This window comes from Perna viridis, chromosome 5 (genome assembly GCF_037379345.1).
Source record: "Perna viridis isolate PV_CMFRI_1.1 ecotype Kerala chromosome 5, ASM3737934v1, whole genome shotgun sequence".
NCBI lineage: Eukaryota > Metazoa > Mollusca > Bivalvia > Mytilida > Mytilidae > Perna > Perna viridis.
The window spans coordinates 2451093-2476434 of NC_142449.1; the positions used below are offsets into that span (position 1 = coordinate 2451093).

Here is a 25342-nt window from a genome sequence, read left to right on the forward strand (position 1 = left end):
TCCAGGTCAAATGTATACACTGGCCGGTGTAGTGATTGAACTTTTCAGGTCAAATTGTTTGGAAGTGCAGTTAGTGTGCGTTGTTTCGCTGATAAAGCTTTATTAGTCTCAACCTCATTCTGTAACTATTGTTATCATTAGTGGACTGACTTTCCTTATATGGTCATTTGCATTTTGTTCATCCGAATATTTTCATCAATGGTGAATGTATCTTCGTTTGTATATTGCTGCTACAGTCATTTGGATGAATGGTTTAATCCAATCACGAGTGGTCAGCACAACGCAAAATCGTACAAATACTTCTCTATGAAAATTAATTTTTTGTTTGTTATGATTTATTCTAGGTGGGGACATACCAAAGTCAGATATATATTATACCCTCAACTTTAAGCAACAGGAATGTCGTTCCATTCTTCCATTATCCAGAGGAGCGCCCATTTCTTATCCATAACTGCTACACCACTGAATGCAATTCAATTAGTTTTATCTTTAATATGTTCCTATTGTAAACCTCCTACTGTAGATTTTGATTCAATTCACAAAGTAAAACATGAACTTAGTGAATGAAATAAACTTCAATACATACTCCAATTTTGATCTGAATCAAGTTGGAGGTTAAAAGGTCGATAATATCAAATGAGGAAGGGGTGATTTTAAGTTATGGAGCAGTGCTCTCAGTTTTTCTAGTTTAAATTGAAGATATGTGTGTTAACTAACAGGTCTAGACATGTTATCAGTCTCATTTTTTTTTATTGTATGTAACATATTGAGATATCCATTACCATACACTTTTACTCAAATTGTCATTTAGAAACCAGAAAAATATCTCTCTTAACAACCCCTACCCTGCCATGAAAAAAGTCAATCCCATTCTCTATACACTTAAAAGTCAAGCTATTGTGCCCAAACAAAATATTTAAGACAGATAATGACAAAAACACATTTAACTATACCACTGAAAGTATTAGTGGTACCAAAACTTTAGGTTAACATAAAGCCTAAGTCTAAACATTCAACTAGAATATGAAGAAAGTTAACAAATCATCTTGAGATTGGGAAGTCTTACCATAATGATAAATACAAACCATATTTACAGTGACATTTAATGATCAGTGATTATTTTTTTACATTATTAATGACATTTGCTATTTTCAACAATAACAATTATGCAGTTATCTCCCCTTTTGGCATTTCATGCACAAAATATTAAAAAACTATTTCAATGACTTAGTACTCACATTTTGTCATCGAACTATAAAAACTGGTTAAATAAAATACTGACGAGAGTTAGCCAATGCATACAAACCACAAAATGGTTGTACTGTATCCAGTTATATTATAAACAATGAACCTTTCAGCTCATATCATCAATTTCTGTGATCAAGATAACCTTTTTATCTAAATCAAATGAACCTTAAACTGCAAAAATAAGACTGACAGAAAGAAAATAGAATATAAAAACGTCCTGCATTGTTTTTGTTTACCTCCTTTTAGTTAATGAAATTTTGATCCATAAAAAGTGAATATATGGACTTTACTTTGGGCAAATAAAATGTACTGAATGTTCTTATCTGACAGTGAGAAGAGCACATTCTTTAAAAAAAAAAACAATAATCAAAAATACAAACCAATAAAATCCAATATGTAAATTACAATTAGGCTGAAAACAAAACAAACCTGAATGAAAGACTTTAGAAAAATCATATATGATTAATTTACACAAAAAACCTTTAAAGTGACAGATATAAGAAAGGTCAACACTGTTTGCCTTTTACATAATCAATAGAACCTTAATTACTATTCATATAATACATATTGATAAGAAGTTGATCAACATACCATAAGGAGTCAACTGTGACAACACATAAGTCATCAATTAAATCATAGAAATACACTAGAGAAACTGATGGCTAATAATAAAATGTCCATTCCTTCCATTTTTTTTGGGTTTATATCTCAAGCAAGTTAGTTATAAATAGTTTGGATAGCTTAATGGTAAATTGATAATATCATTACTCAATTATCTTGCATAAGTAGCTTAAAGTAATACATAAATGAAAAATAAGTTAGCAGCATAAAAACCTAGCATGTCACTGTGACCATTGAACATTAGTCATATTGTCTTCTGATTACCATTTTATGTTTATTCAAGATTATAGAAAAAAATGTCCAGAAGTTGGTGGAATGCCAATAACATGCCCTATTTGTCAAATGAAATTTTACATGATCTAAAGCCAAAATGATCGTCTCTACCATTGAAGAACACATTTTTTTAGCACGACAACAAACTTCAATCTTTTTTTTTCAAACAATGAACTTGAATACTATCAACAATATTTTCTCTAGTAATTTCTTAAGATATGATAAAGAATATGCTGTCTGATTGAAACAGAACAAAGAGACCCTGAGAAAGTAAACAAGACCTACAAATATTGATGTATTTTAAAAGTTTTCCCTTAAAATTAACTGTCTTCATGAAGGAAGCAGATAAAATATCTAAAACAAGAAAGAAGACAATAAAATCATCTCTCAGCGATCATTCAATAAATAACATTGACATACTTAAAACAATCTACATGTATACTCAGTTGAATGCTCCCAAAAGGCGTCTTACACCATCAAGGGAAATAACTCATGTCATAGAAGTATATTTACAAGATAAACTCTCATACAGACTAACAACAATACACAAATGTTTTCACCATGACATTATCTGCAACATATGATCATACAGCTTCAGTAGTTAACCAATACAGTTGTAATTTAATTAATTAACTAATTAAATGTGTTATTCTGGCAAGACATAAAGTGAAAATACTGCACTCTGATCTGAAACCTCACCACTTTCCCAAACTGCCAAGTTCAAATGAAATCACGAATTAACTAGAAACACTGTGACCTTGCTGACAAAAAAATAACCCCCCCCCCAATTCAAGTACACCTTGTTCATGTTAAACCCATAAATTTATAATCTAAAACTACAGAAGTAGGATGTTCATGCATACCTGCATATGATAAGGCCAAATAAAAATATTTGTGTGGTTCCAGTCACCTCTTTGAAGAAAATAGGACCAGAAAAATATTTTCACTTTTTTTTTTCAACAACTTGCGAGGTCAGCTTGAAATGTTGCTTAATCCTTACAAAGAAAGCCTAAGTGTTCAATGAAAATATTGATAACAACTGATCACTAAACAATAATAACAAACAGGCAGTGAATTTCAGTTGTCTCCTGCCCACCACTACAAGTGCCCAACCTATGTTGTATAATATTGTGAAATCTGAATCGGATCCAGAGAAGTCAGAAAACAAAAAACTGAATTACCAGAAATGGGTAGGGTTGGTTGGTTTATTGCTTTTATTTTGGCAAAAAAAAAAAGTTACAGAATGGTAGTAAAAACTAGGGTCCGCCAGGCTACTGGAACTACACATACTTTTTTATTTGGGCTATCTTACTTGCCTATACAATTTCTTCAAATTTCATTGAGTGTTAAGGAGTTATAAAAAGGATGATTCACATATACAAAACATTCTTTGTAGGGATATAACTATTGAAATGATTATTAGATGGTTATTCATGTTGAAGTAAGAGCTTGCATAGACTTGAAAGTGTTAGGTTAAAATACAGAACTTAACATTGCTTGCTTTGCATAGTCATGATGAATCTATAGAAGTGTACTTTAAATTGAAATCCATGTAAGCCCTAGAACTAACAATTTGAAAGTGACTGTAATCAAACATAACAGAATATATAAAACTATCAGTTGTCTTCTATGTTTCCCGGATTTCAAAATGTTTGTATATAAATGATGCATTTGAAGCCAGATTGATTGTACAACTACTACTGAACATAAGACCACATTGCTACTCTTGACTCTTGGACAGCACAAGCTTACAGGTTCACACAAATAATGGGGTGTGGTGAACCTATATGGTGAAAGAACTAACATTGCTGCACGTCCTAACAACAACTTAACTATCATTAAAAATAATTCAGTCCGATCTCTCCAGCAAATAAGTTGTCTCTAATAGACTTGTCCTGCGCTACATTCATTGACATGTTCAACCAAGTCCATCAATTAGATCTTTCATTCAATTGTTCTGCAACACAATACAAAACACATGTATGCACATTGATTTGCAGTGAACGAATCCCTCAGAAAGCGCATTTGAACACAAGTTTCCAAACAAAGCTTGGCTCTTTCATAATTAATTTAAATCCTAACATGAAATATCTATCAATGACTTGCAACAGGACTTTGTTGTACACAAACTCCTACCATAGGAGAGTCATCTCCCCTTTCTGCAGCTGTCCGTACATGTTGATTATTTGTTTCATGACCTGTCAGGCTAGAATTAGCACTAGAAGATAATGAGAAAGGGAAACCCCCTGCTGTCCAAGCTTGTTGAGGATATTGTCCAAATTGTGCTGGATATCCAGGCACATGCATATTAACTGATGGTAACTGTGACGAGTCAATTGATGCCGCAGGATTTTGTCTGAAGTCCACTGGGTATGCACCAGGGATATATCCTTCAGTGTATGAAATTGTTTGTTCTGGAACTGTTCGTGGGACATGAGACGAGGGAGCTCCAGAGAGTGGAGGAGGGGACAGTCTACTCGTCTGATGGTGATGTGATATATGTCTGCCACTCTGATCCCTTTGTTCACTCCAGCTAGCTTGTTGATAGTTTGGAGGCTGTGATCTTGACTGTCCTGAAAGTGGACTTTCACATTCCATTGTGGTATATTGCACGCCATGACCATGGTGAGCAGAATGTGAATGCACATGTAAATGTGAACGATGTTGATGTGTAGGGTCGGACCTAGCTCTACCACTGGCACTGGAACTCACTGTAATGATTAAATGATTTATAATAAATACAATTTACAACAAAAACACTGAAACAAGTTTTAAATACTTAAAACTGTGATCACTGTCCTGGGAAAACTTCTTTTTTCAGAAACTATGAGCCACAGTAGAGTAATGAGATTTTCTTTGTTGTTAGATCTAAGGACATGTGTACTATCTGATTATCATATATTGTTTTTAAGAGCTGGAATCTGGATAAAATCAACATAAAGCTTGTGACATGTTACTTGATCTAATGTTTCAGATTACGACAACATAATTATAATCTCACTCTTTAATCATCTTGATGTATGACATGTTTTATCAACTAGTGCATTCATCAAATATCCAACATCTGTTCTGGTAATGACAATGTTATGAACTATGTGTAAAATATAACGAGTCTTATTCAACATGCAATATATTACTGCCCAAAATAAATTATATGTACTGTGACCTCATATAATCCTACAATTGCAATCTGGTCCAAACATATTCTTAAAGAGAAATGAAAAATAAAAAATAAAGATGCAAAGTGCAAGACAGATACCACAGATAAGTTCCTTCCCATGAGTCTACTTATACAGCTTTCTACCTTACACTATGAATCATTGCAAGTTTTGATAAGTTCCTAATTATAGTACACTAATATAAGTGTTTCAGATTTAAATAGTTTAAAGTAAGATCAAGTAAATGCGGCTTGACAGCCACATGACTTCCAACTAACATCTAAATCTCTCATCTATAGGCTAGTTTAACATGTTTGTATCTACACCAGGTATCCAATTAGACAAGAAAATGAAAATATGAATGTGATGAAATTTAACAAAACAATTGAATTGTCAGTGATTGAGTAATTTTATGAAGTCTGTGTAAGAGAATGATAGATGTTATTTACTGAACATATAGTTAGAAAAAGAACATGATAAGGAAAGAGACAAAAGCTCTCTAGTGCTGAGATAGCCTGTTACAATTACAGATGACAGAATCTGACAAAGGGTGGAAAGTCTCAGGTCTGTAAGCATATTTCCTTTTCTTGGTTTGTCAATCAATCATTATGGAGTAAAAAGTAAATTCTACATCACATTCAATTGTTCAGTAAATTGGTCTAAATTCTTAAACTCAAATTACACCTAACAAGAATGAAGCAAGTCTGAACAAATATAATATTACTTGTGGGAGATAAAATACTTTAGACCTGAGACAAGAGCCAGAACAATGAACATAGTCTCACCCTGACTATACCTGTAGGACTAGAGACACCCTGTTGTTCTATCGCAGGACTGTTTGATGCAGAGTTTGGTGTGTTTGTACTCTCATCAGTTGTCTTCTTAAAAAAATTATGCTGCAGTGAATAGTATGGAGTTATCCGTGTTTTAGGATCATATTCTAACATTCTTAAAATGAGATCTTTGAATTTCAAATAGTCTGCCACAGTGTGGCCTGGTTCTCCAGCCCTTCGTCCACCAGGGCCTCCAGAATCAGCACCAATAATATCATGTAGTTTTCTTGTTCCAGGATGCTTGTACTGTAATAAAAAGAAATACATTTTGTGAAAATTTCACAACACTACTTGAATTCATAATTTGGTAATTACTCCTTCACTTTGTACATTGATATATTAATTTTTTTGCTGTATTGTTTTCTATATTTCAAGTTTAGGTTTCTTAAAAATGGATTCTATGGTCTGAAGTGTATAAAAATATCTTGTCTAGTAATAAGTTGTGCCTACATAAGGTCTATTCAAGGAAAAAGTGTATGGGAGTGTTGGACAGTACATTTTTCTGTAACCCACCACCAATAGAATTAAAATTAAATGTTTATAACAAAGTATTACAATGTATGTGTAGAAATACCCCCATCCATACAATTTTTAAAAGATGCTGTCCAACACCCCTATGCATTTTGTCCTGGAATAGCCTTAAGGCCATACAAAAAAAATGCCTAGATTCTCAGGCCACTTTCTAAAAAAACTGATGCAGAAGGGAGACTTTTTTTTTCTTTTTTTTTTTCCAGCAAGCTTTCTTTTTTGTTGAGAAATTTCATTGAAAATTGAACAATTCTGTAAACATACAGGATCTTGGTAAGTTAAATGAAATACTCCATGGCATTAAACTTTACTGAAATATGAGATGTGGCAAGAAATAACAGCCATCTCTCTGCCACGAGACATATTTTGTTTTTAATGATCAATGTTAAACAACAGCCTCATTCGCATCGTATTACTTACCTTTCTGTCAAGCGCACAGACAAATCTGTTAACTAATTAAAAGTTGATTCCGGACTGGATGTGAAATTTCCAGATTTTACCGTAATAAAAACTGCAGATGCAGGAGGGTTTTTAGAGATGTGGCAGTGCCTGAGAACCTAACATATTTTTTTTAGCCTAATGCATTATCAAAAATACAATATAATATGGGTATTACATTTTTTAAAACTTTCCTTTTTCAAGATTTTATAGGTTTTTTTATATCTTCATTCCCCTATTTGTCTCTCTCCCAATCATAAATTTAAAAAGTAACGTAAGTTAAATGACAAATTCTAAATGAAGCAACACTTTAATATTTTTTTTTCAAAAGAGGTCTTGCCATTAAATACCTTTTTGCCATCCTTGGGTTTTTTACAAACATATGTACCATCTGGTTGTACATCAAAGTATTTCCTTGCTTTTGGGGCTTGGTCAAGGATATTTTTTGGTGGCATACCCAGCACCTCAACAATTTTCATCATTTGGTCGAACTAAAAAAGCAAAAAAAAAACAGACATCAGATCTGCATTTATTTTATAATTTTGACTGCAATAAATGCAGTATATATCTGCTCATAATAATCTTGAACTATGTGATGATCTTGGCTTCCTATTCACTCTCAATCATTATTTGAAATTCAAAGTGAAAATCAGTATCTAAAAACTCTTCTGTAATAAATGTAATTTCAGATTCATTGTATGATTGAAGTTGTTAGATATGATTAAAAATCCTACATGACAGATAAATTGCAATAAAACAGCTATAACATGAATATGACATTTCATTTTACCATCCTGTTACTGGTACAAATCAAATACGTCACACTTAGTTGTACTCGTCATTGTTTTAAGATACTTTGAATTGTCTCCCTTTGAACATACCTCATTAGAGCCGGCAAATAATGGTTCTCCTGTGTGCATCTCTACCAGTATACAGCCTAGTGACCACATGTCAATGGCTAAGTCATAAGGAATGCCTAACAGAACTTCTGGAGAGCGGTAGAAACGACTTTGAATATACTGATATATCTATGAATAAAAACATGCCAAATTTATTTAACTATAAATTTTTTCTTACAAAATAACAACTCAACTTGTAGATTTTTAGATGGAGATAAACTGGAGAATGGTATTTGAAATATAAATAAAAATAAAATTCATTGCTAATTTATGCATTGCTATCTGTGTACATCAAATTTGTGTTCTAGTTATCAATGCTGCAATAATGTAATTCAGAAGTTGGTATTTAATCATATATTATGTATTCATAACAACACATAACATTATTGAATTTCAGGTCAACTTGTATTTTGCCAAACTGAAAATAGTCTTCTAATCTTTGTACCACTGAACTCGTTCAACCATAATTTTCAAGGTAAATTGCTGTTTAATTTTGTTCATCTCTTCTTTTCCTATATCCTGAAGAACTCAAATATAGACTTACCCTTTGACCTAACTGACAAGAACTTCCAAAATCCACTATCTTGATTGCACTACGTTTAGGATTACATAGCAGTATATTCTCTGGTTTCAAGTCACAGTGAATAATATTCAGTTCTGGTGTTGCTAAAAATAGCAACGCGGTACACAGTTGTTGAGCAAATTTGCGAGTCAAATTCAATGAAACACCACGAAAGTTTGTGTTCCGCAACAAATCATACAAATTATAAGAAAGTAATTCAAACACTAAACACAAATGATTCCTAAACATAAAGTGTCTCTTCAATTTCACTGAAAAAAAAAACAAAAACAAAACATGTTAGCATAAACAATATAAAGGTTAAAAAATATTGTTGGGGTTAAAACTAACTGTTTGGTTTATTGTTGTTGTTTTCTTCAGACGTTGAACTAATTTCACATTATCATTTTTACTTGAATCATCACATCTACTCTTATGGTTAATTTCATATATTGTCCTTCTTTACATAAAGACAGAGACGAGATTTACTGTTTATATCTGTACTGATGACACCATTCTTATTCTCAACCATAAGCAGCATTTATATTGTTGATACAATTTCATTAGGTCTGATAGATGTACCAGAACATAATTTCATTAGGTACATACAAGTTTTTTTCTTGATGATTTTTAGATCTATCTGTCTTTGATAATAGTCATGACTCTACCTTGAATATTAAAAGATTTTTTTTCATATACTAATGTTCTTCAGGAATCAGAAATCAAATACAAGGAATTTAAGAAGGTAATACTGGTTTATTTATTCTAAAATGCTCATGAGCATTTTTCCTTTTTTCAGCCAATCTTCTTCACTATGATAACACACATGAAGAGGAACGCTAAGATTTTCCTCCCATCACTAGATACACTAGGACAGAATTACTGTGTAAGTGTACAACAATTTCATCAAAATTCATGCCTACTTTTTCAGCATAGGCATATACATTCCTACCAATATAATGGCATACACATTCTTACCTATATAATACTTGTTTTCCTTATCATGTTTATTCATTAATTCTAATAACTTGACCTCTATCTGTGCCTGGTTGAGAAATGGTTTTTTGTTCTTGATGATTTTGATGGCTACCTGTTCTTGGTCTCCATGGTCATATGCTTTCACTACCTGTAATTAAGAGTTACAAATCACTGAATTATTGTTGAGCATACAATATATCATTATTACCTTTTCAATGTTTCGGTTCAAGTTAATAATACTTTATATTGGTTCCTTTATTTATCAAGAGTATGCCCCAAATATATAAATTTAACCAAGTTAATACCTTATCATAAAGTATCACTTTCATTAAAAAATAAAAACTTCATATTCACAATCAAACAGATTATTTGTCAATATAAGCTTGTTTTAATACTCCACTTAAAGAAGCTGCCAATCAAATCTAATGTGCTGATAAAACAGTCTCTAAAGACCCCTGTGATGTTGATCAGTAGTCTGTAGTCGCTAATGGTTCATAATTTCTTGCAAAAAATGTATTTTTACTCTGGCTTATGTATTTTTCAGTTAGTGAAAAAAATGTCTGAATTTAGACACTGGAGAATTCTGTAACTAGCAATAAGGATTCAACCAATCTTATTGAAATAAGTAGTCATGAGAACATTTTCATCAAATAAAACAAAATTTTTATACTTTGTACGAATGCACCATCATGAGATTATATTAATTACTGGCTGAATGAAATTAACTCGTTAATAAATAAAACTGAATAGTTAACTTGTTAAGAGATAATAGATATCTTACTACAAGTGTGGAAAAGTGAACTTCTCTTCAGCTAAAAAGTATTATTACTTTGCTTGTGGAATCAATTATTGTTACTCTTTTATTTTTCATAAAATGCACTACATCAGCTAAAAATCAATAACAAAACTTGTCCAATGAATCTGAGTTAATCAATTTCTTCTAGCAAATTCAAGCTTCACGAAAGAACAATTCAAGGGTATAAACTGATCTAAGATCACAAAATAACATCATTATTTTTCACATCTATATGTCCAAATAAAGTACAAAAGCAAGTATATGGTTCTACCATTTGGTCAGGGTTAGTTTTCCCAAATTGAATAATTAGGAATAAAAATGCATTATTCAATACTATTTACAGTATATCTTCCATTTTGGAATAAAATCATTATATTACCATCCAAAAATTGAGGGTGGCAAATATGCCCCTCCACCTCTGTCAGAATCTGAAGGCTACATTTTATTATGTACAGGTTTCAACATACTAAAGCAATTTGTTGTTAAGGTTTTCTGTTTTCGTTTTCAATTTTACAATAATGTAATTCTTACTCACAAACACAACCTATACAATGTGAATTTCAATTATGTATCGTTTGTCAATGATGTCCTAATTTTGTTTGAAAGTTTTATGATGAAGAAATTATACATGTATCATTACAAAGTTCAATCATAAGTTTTTATCTATATTTTCACATCATAAAATCACACTAGCAGTACCTGTCCAAAGGAACCTTTGCCTATCAGAGAATCAATCTCATATCTGTCCATCCACTTCTCTCCAGGGTTGACAATATAATCATGGTTGACATCATCATATCCTTCATTAAAAATGCATTTAGAGTGTACATTGACCTTGCCCTTCTTTGTACTACTTTCATCACCATGACCTTGTGCTCGTCTTTTCTTTTTTGCATAGTAAACCTGTGAATCAAAAGTAGAAATTTCAACATTCCAATTCTGATGATATTACAATATGTAAATACATGTATAAAATAAGGCAGTTCTGTACTTGTTCTTCATTGTATAATGTAATCAAGATCATTTCTAATCATAGTCTAGTTTTTCCCCCTTACTCTGCCAAAGATTCCAACAGTATCTGTCTCCTGATCATTTAGCTGTTTACAATGTTATCAACTATTCAATATTAACAATTAGAACATTTGGCAGTATGACAACTATCTAGAAGATTGTTATAAGGAATAGTCCTCCTAGGACTACAGTATTTCTACTAAAAACTTCCTTTTTTTAATTTACAATAATCCTAATATAGAAAGTACCATTAATATGATATGCAGGAACAAATTAATCAAATCACATAAAAACCCTTCTTTTCCTGTCTAAACATGTGCAAGCTTGCATAGTTCCATCAAAATAAATAATTGCTTCGATATTGTAAAAAAAAACAAACAAAAAAAACTGACTCCTAAAACTATAAAATCCAACTCCACAGGAATTCAAAAACTATTACATAATCATGCATTCTTTTATTAGCTTTCCTCTTATTCTCAAGGTTCCCAAACGACCAATAATTAATAATGGAAGGGTAAGTTTATTGTTCATTTTACTAAAAGAGACTTATCCCTTACAAAGATACAGACAGTATCCCAAAACAGATTAAATGCTGCTTTAAAAGATTTAATTCTTAGTTGGTCAATTTCAAAAGATTTAATAGAATAAATGAAGCTGTAACCATTTAGACAACCCAAGAATCAGACCCCATCAAATTGGGATATTTATCCATTTTCAGAAAATCTTTTATGTGTAGTCTGGTTTCTATGGAAACACATTCCAACAGCAGACAATATTGATCTGAGCAGAGGCACCTCACTCAATAAAGCATTCTAGGATAAGTTTCCTAACATTTTGGGTTATGTTTCAAAAGCAATAATTGCCTTACATGCATGATACTCTGGAGTCAAATCAAATGGAAAGATTCAGAACAATTACAGTAAAGGACTTGAGAAGAGCATACATGTATTTTATGACTTCTGCATTTTCTTTGAACACTGTAATGCTGATCTATAGTCAATTCACATTCAAAGGGGAAAGACTGATACAATTGTTAAATCTGCCCAAAGGTAATATAGTGAAATACATTTACTGTATCAAAAACATGAAATGTTAAACAGGTTGAACTTCTTTTTTTACATTATGTTTTATCTGCTAAATCAAGGACATAGAAGGAGTATTATTACTTTTCATCAACATGAGATTCAATTAAGGTAACCAATGATATTTTTAATGTTTCTGTTCTACCATTCAATTCTTCCTTTATTCTTTATGGAGTGTAACACTAATATGTACAGTATCATAACAATGGCTTACTTCATTTATGTGTTTATATGTCTTGATGAGGTCTACACTGAGTTTCCGAAGAGGGGCAGCACCAGCATCACGGAAGGTCATTGGAATTCTGTTCTGCATGGCTGCTACTTCCTGTTGTTGTTGTAAAGCATCAGCCATGATTTCTATGTGGTCAGCTGCTCCGGCTAGCCGCCGATAAACCATTCCTGTGTCATGACGAACCTTGGACAACTGACCTGCAATATTAATGTTTTAAGTACATCTCATCATCATATACATATTTTACTTATTCATACCCTATTTTCCCTTCTACTTTTCAGCCATCAAAAAAATCTATATAATATTCAAGTGCTTGCTTGACCAATGTTACTGATAGATAATACAGGACAAAATGTGTTATCCGCATGCTCTGTTTATGCAAGACATTACTATTTCTTACAAGTATATAGAAAGAATATCATAAAAGTTCCCATTGACACACATTCAGTGTTTGTTGTTGTTTCGTTTTCATAGCGTTTATTAACAGTGTTATTAATAACACACTGTATGACACATGATGGAGGATCACAATAATAATGTTTTAGTTGTGGTAATGCTATTTTAAGAATATGAGAAACATAATCCTTCTCAGGGATGATTATACAAGGTCAACAAACAAAAGGGAAATTGGTAAAATCAGAAGTAAATATACTGTAAAAAAAAATAATAAATAACTGTAATGGTAAATCCGGATTTGAAAAAATAGCATAATTCCACTAAAAAGCTAAAAACATCATGTCTACCATCTTCAACATTGACAGTTCTTTACATACATTGTAAAAACAAAATGAAGGAGTCACTACTGTAAAAAAATGACAACATGTTGTACTGTAAGAAAGAATCCATATTCAATCAGCTTCTGCCCCAGAAACAGGTGATACATGTACATTTGGTAGATAAATATACATGTAACTTGTCAGTTTCTTAGGCTGTATCTCTATATGAGCTGTATTGTCACAGACATGTTACACCTTTGTCTCTTGTATGGGAGAATAAATATTTCCAAGACAAATTTCAATTAAAAATACTGGTACACTCTTAATACATGTACATTTGAGCATATAGAATATGCTAGCTTTTCTATAAGAAGTTCGCATTATGTCAATATTTGTACATTATTATTTTGATCTCTTCTGACAAGAAATCAACAAATATTCAATTCAATAAATATAGAATAATTTTATTATACTTATGAGCAAAAATTGATTGTGAACTTTACCAATCATTTAGAAAGAAAATAGGACATTAGATAACTCCAAATACAGGAGGGCTTAACAAGACCATTACAACAAGTCAGTCTCACCTCAATGATCAGGCAATGAATGAGATACACCTGTACAGAACTAATTAAAATTTCACAAGATTTATCCTTGTTTTACATTTGGTACAACTGTACTAAAATTCTGTCATTTTCAACAATTTTCTTACCTTAACAGATTTGAAAATGTATCAGTTTTATAGAAATTCACCTTATCCAGGTAGAACTCTCAGGTAAGAAAGCATGATCTAACATGTACACAGTCTTCCCTCATTTTTCCCTACTTAGTATTTAAATGTTTCTGAACTAAATATCAACTTAGCAAATAAATCAAGAAAAATCACAGCTGTTATAAAATAACTTATTAATTTTAAAGTAGTCAGAATTTTGTGATCACCAATATAACCAAACTACAACAATAAAAACAAAACAATGCATTATGGGTTTGCAAGTTGAACAGGTTCAAATCTGAATTAAATGATTTACAGGTAAAGGTAAAAGGTCAATCTAATCAATTATGTATCAATTTAATGATTTTTTATCTTCATACAATTTCAGGTTAGTGCATGTTGAGATGAAAATAATATAAATAGAAAGAGCTTTTTTTAAGATATCATCCAAGACCTGACATGCATTTTATGTTAATATCCAATGCACTTACTCATTTTATTTTTAAATAGAGTAGCATCAATAAAAAACAATCACATGGCTATTTTCTTAATTGCACAAGTTCATTTTTGAACACAATTTTATTGAAGTTCTCTTTTTAGGAAAAAAAATCATACATAAAATTTCCAACCAATTATGAGAAACAAATAAAAAAATTAAGCAGGCAGTGATTGGGATCTGAGGGGCCATGTGTCTTTTACCACATACTCCCTGAAAATGTCCCATTAAAATCAGATTTTTTTTACGAAGAATGTTCAAGAACCTCATTGAAATTCTTAAGATTATTCAAAATGGCCCTTTCTCAAATTTTTAATCCCAATCACTGAGCAGGTGACATTCATCATGCAGTATTTGGCTTGCGGTCAAGGTTCAAAATATCATGAAAGTCTTTGTTAAAGTTTTTTTTTTCATTCCTAGAAGATTTTCTTAAATCAATTTTTACACTGCATGTACATATACATATATATGTAATGTAAACCACACAGTATATGCATACTACATGTAAAAATTCTTGGAAATAAACAAAAGTCTACTAGTAAGTGACAAGCTGTAATATAAAATATTATATATTCTGTTTCATCTTTTACAATATCCTTTAACAATATCATGTTTCAAAAGAAATCACTGATAATAGATACATGTTAATACTAAAGACAGATGTGAATTGTATATAATGTATTAGAATAGAAAGGAAGGAATGTTGTATACATATATTATTTATAGGTAAAATTATTCATGCTTTGGTAAGTAACTATTGGTTCATCTAAGATAACAGTCTACTGTGATTGGTCTGTGATTAAACCTACATATCTATGAATATACATAGACTTTTATTGTTACCAACTTATATTCTCACACCTATTATATCCTCATTCATAAATTCAGGTGAGAAGAAAGGATTAAAGCTGTGGATATAAATAGCTACCATCAATGGTTTCTACTTAACCTCTTCACATGCCCACAATGTTGCCAACTTTAATGTGATTTTTATTACTTAAACAAATGTTCTTAAGAAACAAAATGTAGAAGGCTTTCTACCAACTTGTTTTTGCTGCTGAAAATGTTTTGGTGATAAATTTCATTTGACAAATACTAAAAGACTTACATGTAGAACATATTAACTCTGCTAATTAACTACTTTCCAAAACATTAAGTTATTTACAAAAAAATAAGGGCCAAACCAAATTTCTAGTAGCACTGACTACTACATCCAAAGTTAGAATATTTCATGATGGCATACATTTAGCCACACTGATTATCTTCATAAATAATAGATTACTGAACTCAACATTCAATATTGTACAGACTTTCAGCAAGGAACTAACACGTTCATCTTATTATGCACCTTTTCATTTTTTTCATTTCACAAGTAATACAAAATGTACATGTACAGGCCCAGGTATATCATTGAAACTAGCCTAAAAATATTCATTATTCCTATCTAATTTTCTGGAAAGAACCCCAATATCTGTAGCTTTGCATATTTGTCACCCCAATATAGCCTTTAACAGCTGACATTAGTTTTCCTTCATAGTCAAATTATTGAATCTTTAAAGCTCCTCGTAAGTTTTCTTCATTTGCTCAATTTTTAAGCCTTGTACAGACCTAGAAAATCATCAGGGTTCAAACTTTTAGACATGATTTTACAAAGCCAATTAATAAGCTGAAATTGGCTAACTGGAAGTTTAATATTCTGCACATGAGTACATGAATGTACCAAAAATGGTTGAAATTGCTTCATGTACAGGCATTAAAATTCAGTTGTCAGATTTCATATTGGATGAGAGATATATATATTTACATTCCATAATTTCATTTAAAAATACATGAAAATTTAAAGCTGTCAATGTAGGATGTTTCAAGTGAACATTTAATACTTAAAATCAGAATCTGATATAATTATGAAACTCAAGTGTGTGTAAGCAGTCTAAGATTAGAATAAATAACTAAGCAGATGACAAATTGTCATGCATCTCTTATTAACTTTCCATATAAAACAAGCAGATCTGTCACAACAAAATTTTGTACAATGAAATGAAGCTCATAGTAATCTATTATTTCTTTAAAATTGGAGTAATATGTGATATTCCAACAGTAATTTCACTTTAATTTGCAATGATACCTATGTGTATTGTGAAATCATTTAACATATGGTATACATGTATTAAGCTTTGCTAAATGCATTACTACATACATGATTGCTGGCCATTAGAAGATGAGCCTCTGTAACATTTATATGTAAATCAAGCTATGTTAAACCTTTTTCATTCAGTCGTAAGTTGATCATCATTTTAAGCACATTAATGTACATGTAAAAGAAACTGTTTCAAACAGAGATGTGGTCGGTCAGTTTAACCTAATTATTTACATTAGTATTGGACTACTCATCTTTTGGTGATTCTATACTCATCACATGAGTACAGAGTTCCTAAGTAATAACTGTGTAATGAGTGTTATGTTTATGAGGGTGTTGAGCTGTATTCTGGTTTCTTTATGACATACATTAGAAATCCAGCATACAAGGCAAAGAAACTTATAAATAAATGTTGAACTACAATAATCACATCCAATATAGTACAATATTTGTATACAAAAGATTATAAGAGGAAGTTTCAAATGGTCTGAGGAAACAATAAGATAAAGGAAATGTGCAATAAAGACTTCCTGTAATCTTTTGACTAATTGTATTTATTGAAGAAGTAATATAATTTCTTAGCTTTTAACTTACTTTGATTTCCTTTATTATTTGGATAAATATTTAGTCCATAACACACCATATTTTCTCAATATCACAACTTAATTGTCCATTTTCCTTCAAGTTCAGCCATGTTGTTATCAGCTGTTTTTGTTTACATCACATGATCACTACAGAGCATTTAAAAGCTTACCAGCCAATCAGATGAGAGGTTACAGTCATTGAACCAAGTGTTGCCAGGCATGGTGGCTATTAATAGTAACACCTACATGAAATTCTTCTGTCACATGACAAGTGAATAAGTGGGAAATTCAAACTTACATGATTGTTTCTGACTTTATACCAAAACAATGTATGCTTATAGCTTATTTTTTATTGATAAGTATTATTGATTTCTGAATATGGAAATGATCACCTTTTCATCATGCTCTTGTCAATGATTTGTTTCAACTAAAAAAAATCCTTCACTACTGAATTCCAGGCTATTCTTCAACAGTTGAAAACAGTCTACCACCAATTAAACAAAATAATTGTTAAACTTAATTTACTCAATGGCCACACATTTATACACCCCTTATTTATTTTTTTACAATGTATACTAGTGCCAAAACAGAAATAGAGCTACAACAACCTTGTCATGAATGATTTGGATCATTGAGAAGTTTGGGTGAATTTTGATATTCTTTCCTATAGAAGAAAAAACCTCAAGAGTCCCTTTGTGATTTAGAACAATTTCAGGTGAGGACATCTTTTACTTAAACTAATCAAAACCATTTACTTAAAATTTAACTTATATTTTTGATAGGAAAGAAAAAAACTCATACATCACCCCAGTCTAGTTACAATTTTATATTTTGTTAGGCTACCTTTTCTGAATTTTGTGGCTGTCTTAACTTACACATATTTTAAATTCTTAAGATATTGGACTCATGAAATTGCACAGGCCTTGTCTTAGCCTGCCTTTTTTGTGCTACAGAAACCTGAACAAAAAACTGTGTTCAAGATGCAAGAAAAATTTATAGCCACAGCACACAGAAAATTAATCAACTGAAAATGCCTGATCACTATCTCACCAATAGTACAATCCACACAACTAGGCACTGTAATGTAAACCAAAGTTGTATATGTAAATAAAAAACTAGTAGACTATTAACTAAGACTGAGGTCTGACCCACAACTAGTTAAATTCGTAATTGGTAATAGTTAATTACTATAAAATCATTTTGTGCAACAAAAATAGCAGTCACTTGGAAATGACAAAAGAGATATTTATAAAACATATATAAGAGAATATGTATTGTGTATATGTTCAGAGACAACAACCCTACCATGATATATATATGAGCCAAAGGCCACCCATTGGAATGACGAGGAAACCCTAATACCACAGGACAGGCTGCAAATCTACACTTGTATTAAACCTGACCTTCATTTTATCACATAAAACACCACATCCAAGCCAAAAAAGAATCTTCCTAATACTTTTCAATTCATTGCAATGACAAAGTGAATCTGGTTAAAAATTAGTTTTATCTTTCTTGTGTACTTCTCAAAAGAATATTTTTGTCCCCTAAAATCAAGCCATACAATAAGAAGCTCAACATTTTTTAGATAAACTTTTCTAAGACAAGATTACATGTTATCTAGTTCTGTCACCTCCATTTCCTGGTCAACATTCCACAAATTCTACAAATAAGTAAGAAATCTGGCCTAAAATATACCTGGTTCCACCTAAGTAAACAACAAACCACTTTCCATATTTAATGGGTTTAATTTGACAAATAATGTGTCAACCAAATTTTTCCCTAGAGAAAGTAATTCTAGTATTGAGACCTTTTAATTCTTCATATTGAAATAAGCCTGTTTGACAAGCCTCTACAGAATATCAAGCATCAACAGATGAATACACCTCAGTCAATAGACAGACAGTGTATTATGGTGTACTATCTGACTTCATAGCATCCCTTCAAAACTATGCATGGTATGTAACCAGTCATTCTTCACAGCTGGTACATGAATCAGCTGACTGGGGCTCATTGAGGGGGTACTGTTTGTTTACTTTTCCCTGAGGGTTATAATGACTTCAGAATATTGTGTTTTACATGTCATAATGGGAGTTACCAGTCCTGTTAATTATTAATGACAACTTGTACTTGAATAGCCTAAATGCCTTCAAGGGGTCCACCTTTTCTCTAATCAGCCAAATTAGATTAAATAATTAGATTAATCTCATCCAAATACATTATTATCATGTAAGGTACCTAAACAATTTCTAAACCAATGTGCTCATGTATTGTTATATATATGAAAAGATATAAAAATTACCTAATATCAATACATAAAATGATTTACTAACATATACATACAAATGTATTTCAAACCATTCAGTTGACATATTTCTAGGGCCATACTTGTACACATTACATGTACAAGTACCTTGAAGCTAGCAGATTTCATAATAAATTTCATGTTAACCAAGGCAAATTCTTTCAATCTGAAATCAGTTTGAGGATATGGCAAACCACTTGTCAAAAATATTCCTCAGTTACCACAAAGGAGATGTACATGTAATATACTAACGTTTAAGTCGCATGGCTTGTAACTGATATTCTTGTTCCTGCCTAAGCCAGTGTCCACGGTTTAACCGATCATCCATGGCACTATCCATCACCAATAATTTATTTTCCCCACTTTCTTCGTGAACCATTAGAATCCACTTGCATTGAACAATCACCCAACTAGTTTGTTGTCAGTTCAGACATACAATATTTTTGTATATAATTATGTAAATGTTACAAACATACCAGACTCCTTTCATTTAGGTCATAAACATAAAAATATGGTTCACAAAACAACTGAATCGATACTTAACACAAGTCAAAAGGAATATTGCACAATCCAAATATCATAAACTTTGTAAAATATCAACAAGATAAAAAAACACACTATTGCAAGAGTCCCAGGCCTTTATTTAAAATCCATTATAGAGGAAGTAAGGCCACCCTGTGTTGATGTGAACTCAGATGACCTCCCATGTAGACAGTCAAATTATTCACATCCTTAATGAGCCCTTTATCCACAAGGAAATAATCCATTATAGGCAGTGCTACTAAAATGGTCACTCAAGGTGCTAATTTGAGGACAGTTTAGGATACTTTATGTCCATGTAAAATTTACAATAAGCACCTGACAACACAGTGACAGAGAAGCCATAATTGGATCAAAGATGATATGTGCCTGAGGTTACTGACTATTATCAACCAATCAGAATTCTCCTAACATCCATTATCTGGATGTAAAATGCTGTCTGGTCAATATGTAATGAGAAGTCTAGAAGAGATTACACTGAGGCTCCTGTGGGGACACTAAAAGTAATATAATTGAAAGATGAAGGATAACATTCATTTATATTATTTTTATGAAAGTAAAGGTAATGGTAATATACTGATTTATAATTCATGTTTCATTGATTTAAAGATCTATAGTAAATTTCCAGAATATCTATAGGAAATTGTAAAGCTTTACTTACTGAATGAATGAACAAGATTTGAGATCAAAACAAAAGCATGTGCAAAAGATGAAATTAAGATGATATTTGACAAATATATTGTTCAACAATAGTGTATGAAAGTTAAAAAATCAAATCAGTCAAAGTAAGATAATATCTGCCGATATTTTTGTGTGGAACCAAACTTAAAAGAACGATCCCTTACAAATCATTCAACACATCAAGGTAAAATCCAATGTTCCATTTCTAAAAAAATTGAAATGCAGTCCTTTCCTTCAAAATTCACAATGATTCTAAATTCTTAATTTAGCAGAACCAATCACACAGCAGTCTTTGCCATAAACATATCTGACAAAAAGCCTGAGCTCAAAAAATTTAATGAACTTACATGTACATAGTAATTATTGGCTTGTTAGCCAAATTTTGTAACCCCACCATCATTTTTCACAGCCATGGCAATCAGGCTGGTAGTCAATTACGAAGACTGCACAGTCTTTGAATGTGTGGCATAAGATTCTCCGGTGGTTTCAAATTCAGAAGAATTTTTACAAGGCATGCACACTTTTTAATTTTAATTGACAGCTGGGCTAAAGCACATGATGCACACTTTTAGGGGGGTTAATTATAATTCAGAAAATACAACTCGAAAAAAATTAAAGTTTTGTTTTTGACTGCAAAAACATGTCTCCCCCCCTCCTGCAAATTGTTCAGAGCAGAAATGAAAGCTATGCAGGTAAAGAGATGTATTTATATATATAAATAAATTTTTTAATGGAACTGACAAGGTAATTAATGAGGATTTTTGGCAAATTTCTAAGTTCAAAGGGACATAACTCCTGCAAAATTGGGATAAAAATTTCCTGGCTATATGCACAACTACATAACTTGGTAAGATGTTCTTGCTACATAACTAGTTTCATAAAATTAGGTTTAGTAGTTTCAGAGGAGTTGCACTGACAAGGTAATTTATGAGGATTCTAGGCAAATTTCTAAGTTCAAAGGGGCATTCCTCCTACAAAATTTGGGGGATTACAATTTTCTGGTAAAGTGCAAAACTAGATATGATGTTCTTGCTACATACTAAGTTTCATAATATTAGATTTAGTAGTTTCAGAGGAGTTGCACTGACAAGGTGATTTATGAGGATTCTTGGCAAATTTCAAAGTTCAAAGGGCATAACTCCTACAAAAATTGGGGATCAAAGTTTCCTGATAATATGCAAAACTAAATATAATGTTCTTGCTACATACCAAGTTTCATAAAATTTGGTACAGTAGTTTCAGAGGAGTTGCGCTGAGAACGTAATTTATGAGGATTCTTGGCAAATTTCTAAGTTCAAAGGGGCATAACTCCCATCCCCCAAAAAAGTAAATAAAAAATGCGAAGAATTTGGCACTATCATAACAAATGGTCTGTTTTCAATGATTATTCAAGGAATAAATTTTCTTGGCCATTTCCGCCTTTCTTTATGTGTAGAACTTCATAATACAGAAACGTAAAATTTGACATCTATACAAATTAGAAGGGAGCTTACTTCAATAGATATGAACAATTCACCAAAGTGTTTTTGAATCATTGTGCGGAGTGTTGACTACAGACGGATGGACGATCAACGGTATACCAGAATACATCCTGTCTTAGATGGGCATATAAAAAATACTGAGATGACCTTTTGGGACTTGACCACCTTTGGCCCATTATAGATCTGAAATATGATTGACAAGCACAGGTAAGGATTTTCAAAATTAAACCGGAAAGATGATATTTTAGGGTGTGGGTCTATTTTGTATCCCTTTAACTCCAAAATGATCATACAAAAGTCTACCCTGTTAACATAATTTAAAACAGAATTTCAAAAGGAAAACATCGACTTCTGAATGATCAAAATCAGATTAACAATGAACTTTTTCTATCAAAATTCCAATAACATCATTTCCCCCTTTCAGCCCTTTATTATACCCCACTTTAAACTTGAAAAGTGGGGGTTTATAGTGTTAGATGGGGGTGCCTGTCCGTCATTCTGTCCTTATAAATATTACCGTCATTCCATCCTTACAAATATTTTTGTCCCTGACTTCTAGGCTTCTACTGGGGAGAATTATTAGATATGGCTTAGGCAAGATGACTTTTACCATGAAGCCATCGAGGACATTCACTCAACCTTCAACACTTCAAAGGTTACAAGTACAGTGCAGAATAAGACATACTATGACTGATCATCGACATAGTGGTATACCACTCTTACAGTGGCAGTAAATACCTTTTTAGTCTCTGAATATATTTTCATATCTTTTCGGTATTAAATGGGGTAGGGCTTACCACCTTTACAAAAGAAAGTAATTTGTACAACAAAAAAGCTCTCTGATATCACAATTTTGAAATTTTCAAGTAATTGTATTCTATTCCTTTGTCTACATTGTGTTTGCAGAACTTCTTTGTCTCTCGTCTTCATATTTACAATGTAGTCTTTAAATTCTGATGTCTCTAAATTGTCCTTTCTGTTTCGATGTTTCAAGAATTTTTAATCTTTTTTTTTTAGTAATGTATGAATTGATCTAACAATAATAAATATGCACCACAGGCTTCACATTTTTCATTTTGTAGAAATTTTCATAAAGTGCCAACTGTATGGTCATGTAGAAAACTATCACCGTTCATAGAATAATCTGTTAGCCACCACCTACTGTATGGAATTCACTAAAAAGGTTTCCTCCTTAGAAATGTGGTTCTACACAGAAAGAAAACTGGTGGATACATCACTGACTTCTGGTGCAGTGGCACATAAAATTCCTGCTTGCTGTAATGTTTTATTTGCTTTTCAGGGTTTTCATAATTTTGTCCCTGCACAAATTTTGATAACACTCCATGGGAATGATATGAAACTTGATAAAAAAATAAAACAGTGTGTAAGACTGTACGCTTGGTTGCACTTTTTGTTTGATGATATGTCTTAGTTACTTTTAAGGTTTTAAAAATTTTTTAGCCCAAATCTTTGAAATTCTTCATGGAAATGATCTGAAATTTGGCATGTACATGTAGCTTCAAATTTATTGGTTGTACTGTGTGTATACTTGTTTTCACTCATTGACTTACTATTTGCTGTACTTTTTTTATGCTTTTTCAAGCACAAAAATTTGTCAGTGTTTTACCCAGAAATTTGTGAAAGCTTGATATTATATGCATTTTGAGAGCAGTTGGTCTCTTGTAACTAAGCTTAAGGTCTACTCAATTACAGCTACTGATGGACTGTATCACTTAAATACAACGAGAGCTAATAATATTGGGAGATTTTGATTATACCCCATTAAGGAAAGTGACCTGATCTTGAACAAGTATATTGCAAACCAGTACAGTTATCTCCCTTAATTTGTAACATTTCTGTAAAATTTTCATACTGTCATTTCATTTCCAGAAATATATCATAACTGTGATTAAACAAAACATGTCAGTGTATACAACCTTGAAAGGTTAGACTTGGTATTACTGGCATATAGATACAACTATAATGTCAACATTGCTAATATGCTAACATGTCTGAACAGCTTTCATGATGAAATGAAAATTATGTTTCTGTCTCGTAAGAGCTATTAGTTAGCACGAAGCGTGTGTCATTGAAGTCAACAACATGATAATACTTTGAAATTCGTGAATTTTCAAAACACTTTATTCATTTGAAGAAGTGTTTAACATAAACATGTTGTCACGTCAATACTTTCGTCTAAGTGTCAAGACACGTTTTCAACGTTATTTATGTTTTTTTACATTCCATATATCAATATGTTCATACTTACAAGGAAACTATACACCCATCTACCCAAACCCCATTTAGATTCACCGTCAATCTAGCAGAGATTATAGTTTGGTCGCAAACACAGACAGTCTAATCTCGGCCCCTTCATGAACCAGGCAACGTGAAATGGCGCGCAAACAAATTTTAAATTAGAATGGGGATGTCATCTTCAAAATTACGTTCAAAATATATTTAACAGATTTAAGGAATTGTAGGTATCATTTTGGGATAGAAATTTATTTATTTAAATTAATTAATTAATAATCCGACTGGACATTTTCGTATTTTCAAAATGGCGACTCTTCTGCATTTTGCCAGAATATAAATCTCCGATCTTGGAGCACACGTAATAGAGTGAAGTTCAATTGAATTATAAGGGTGTTGTCACTGATACAAAATAAAATTAAACAGTATCCACATTCCTCGATGATTTTTAATTTCTTTTAAGATCCGAAGTAACTTTTTTTATTTCTTAGAAAGGTCAATCATTCAGGGACTTTATGATCACACTCGCCTGATCAACCAAGGAGTCACTGAGGCAGCACATACAAGAATTTGGGTTATATATATGCGCAACTAAAAACGTGGAAAGTTTCCTCTTAAAACATAGAAAAAAATAAGAACATATCCGATATAACCAAAACTGTTTTAAGATTTCTTGAAATGATAATAATATGTAGCTACTAGTCCCCTACACCACACTCATTATAATGGCGTTTTTCATGGTAACCAAGATTCGGGCGGTAATCGAAGAGTGTATTCCAAG

At 31.8% G+C, this 25342-nt stretch overlaps 2 protein-coding genes across 12 annotated transcripts in view; one reads left to right on the forward strand and one right to left on the reverse strand.

Moving 5' to 3' along the window:
- Nucleotides 1–1089: 1089 nt before the first annotated feature.
- Nucleotides 1090–24728, reverse strand: LOC148615592 (dual specificity tyrosine-phosphorylation-regulated kinase 1A-like). Of its 4 annotated transcripts, none has more exons than XM_088581977.1 (9): nt 24578–24728; nt 12639–12853; nt 11031–11234; nt 9536–9683; nt 8543–8829; nt 7981–8127; nt 7450–7590; nt 6097–6379; nt 1090–4853 (listed from the first exon to the last, which is right to left on the reverse strand). In XM_088581977.1, the coding sequence occupies exons 2-9, from the start codon at nt 12819–12821 to the stop codon at nt 4237–4239; spliced, it is 2010 nt and encodes a 669-aa protein (XP_088438103.1). In that variant the 5' UTR covers nt 12822–12853; nt 24578–24728; the 3' UTR covers nt 1090–4236. The 4 variants fall into 4 exon arrangements, with proteins under 4 accessions (XP_088438103.1, XP_088438101.1, XP_088438102.1 ...); XM_088581975.1 differs by lacking the exon at nt 24578–24728 and adding an exon at nt 19859–20484; XM_088581976.1 differs by lacking the exon at nt 24578–24728 and adding an exon at nt 17312–19240.
- LOC148615593 (NACHT and WD repeat domain-containing protein 2-like) overlaps nt 20557–25342 on the forward strand; it is a 30554-nt gene continuing 25768 nt past the window's right edge. For 4 of the 8 annotated variants that reach the window (XM_088581973.1, XM_088581966.1, XM_088581974.1 and 1 more), the window contains exon 1: nt 20569–20708. The gene's annotated coding sequence lies outside the window, so the exon portion shown is untranslated. Of the gene's footprint in view, nt 20709–20830; nt 22516–22867; nt 23039–23390; nt 23586–25342 lie in introns of those variants that run through there. The other 4 variants (XM_088581967.1, XM_088581972.1, XM_088581971.1 and 1 more) reach the window with 3 other exon arrangements.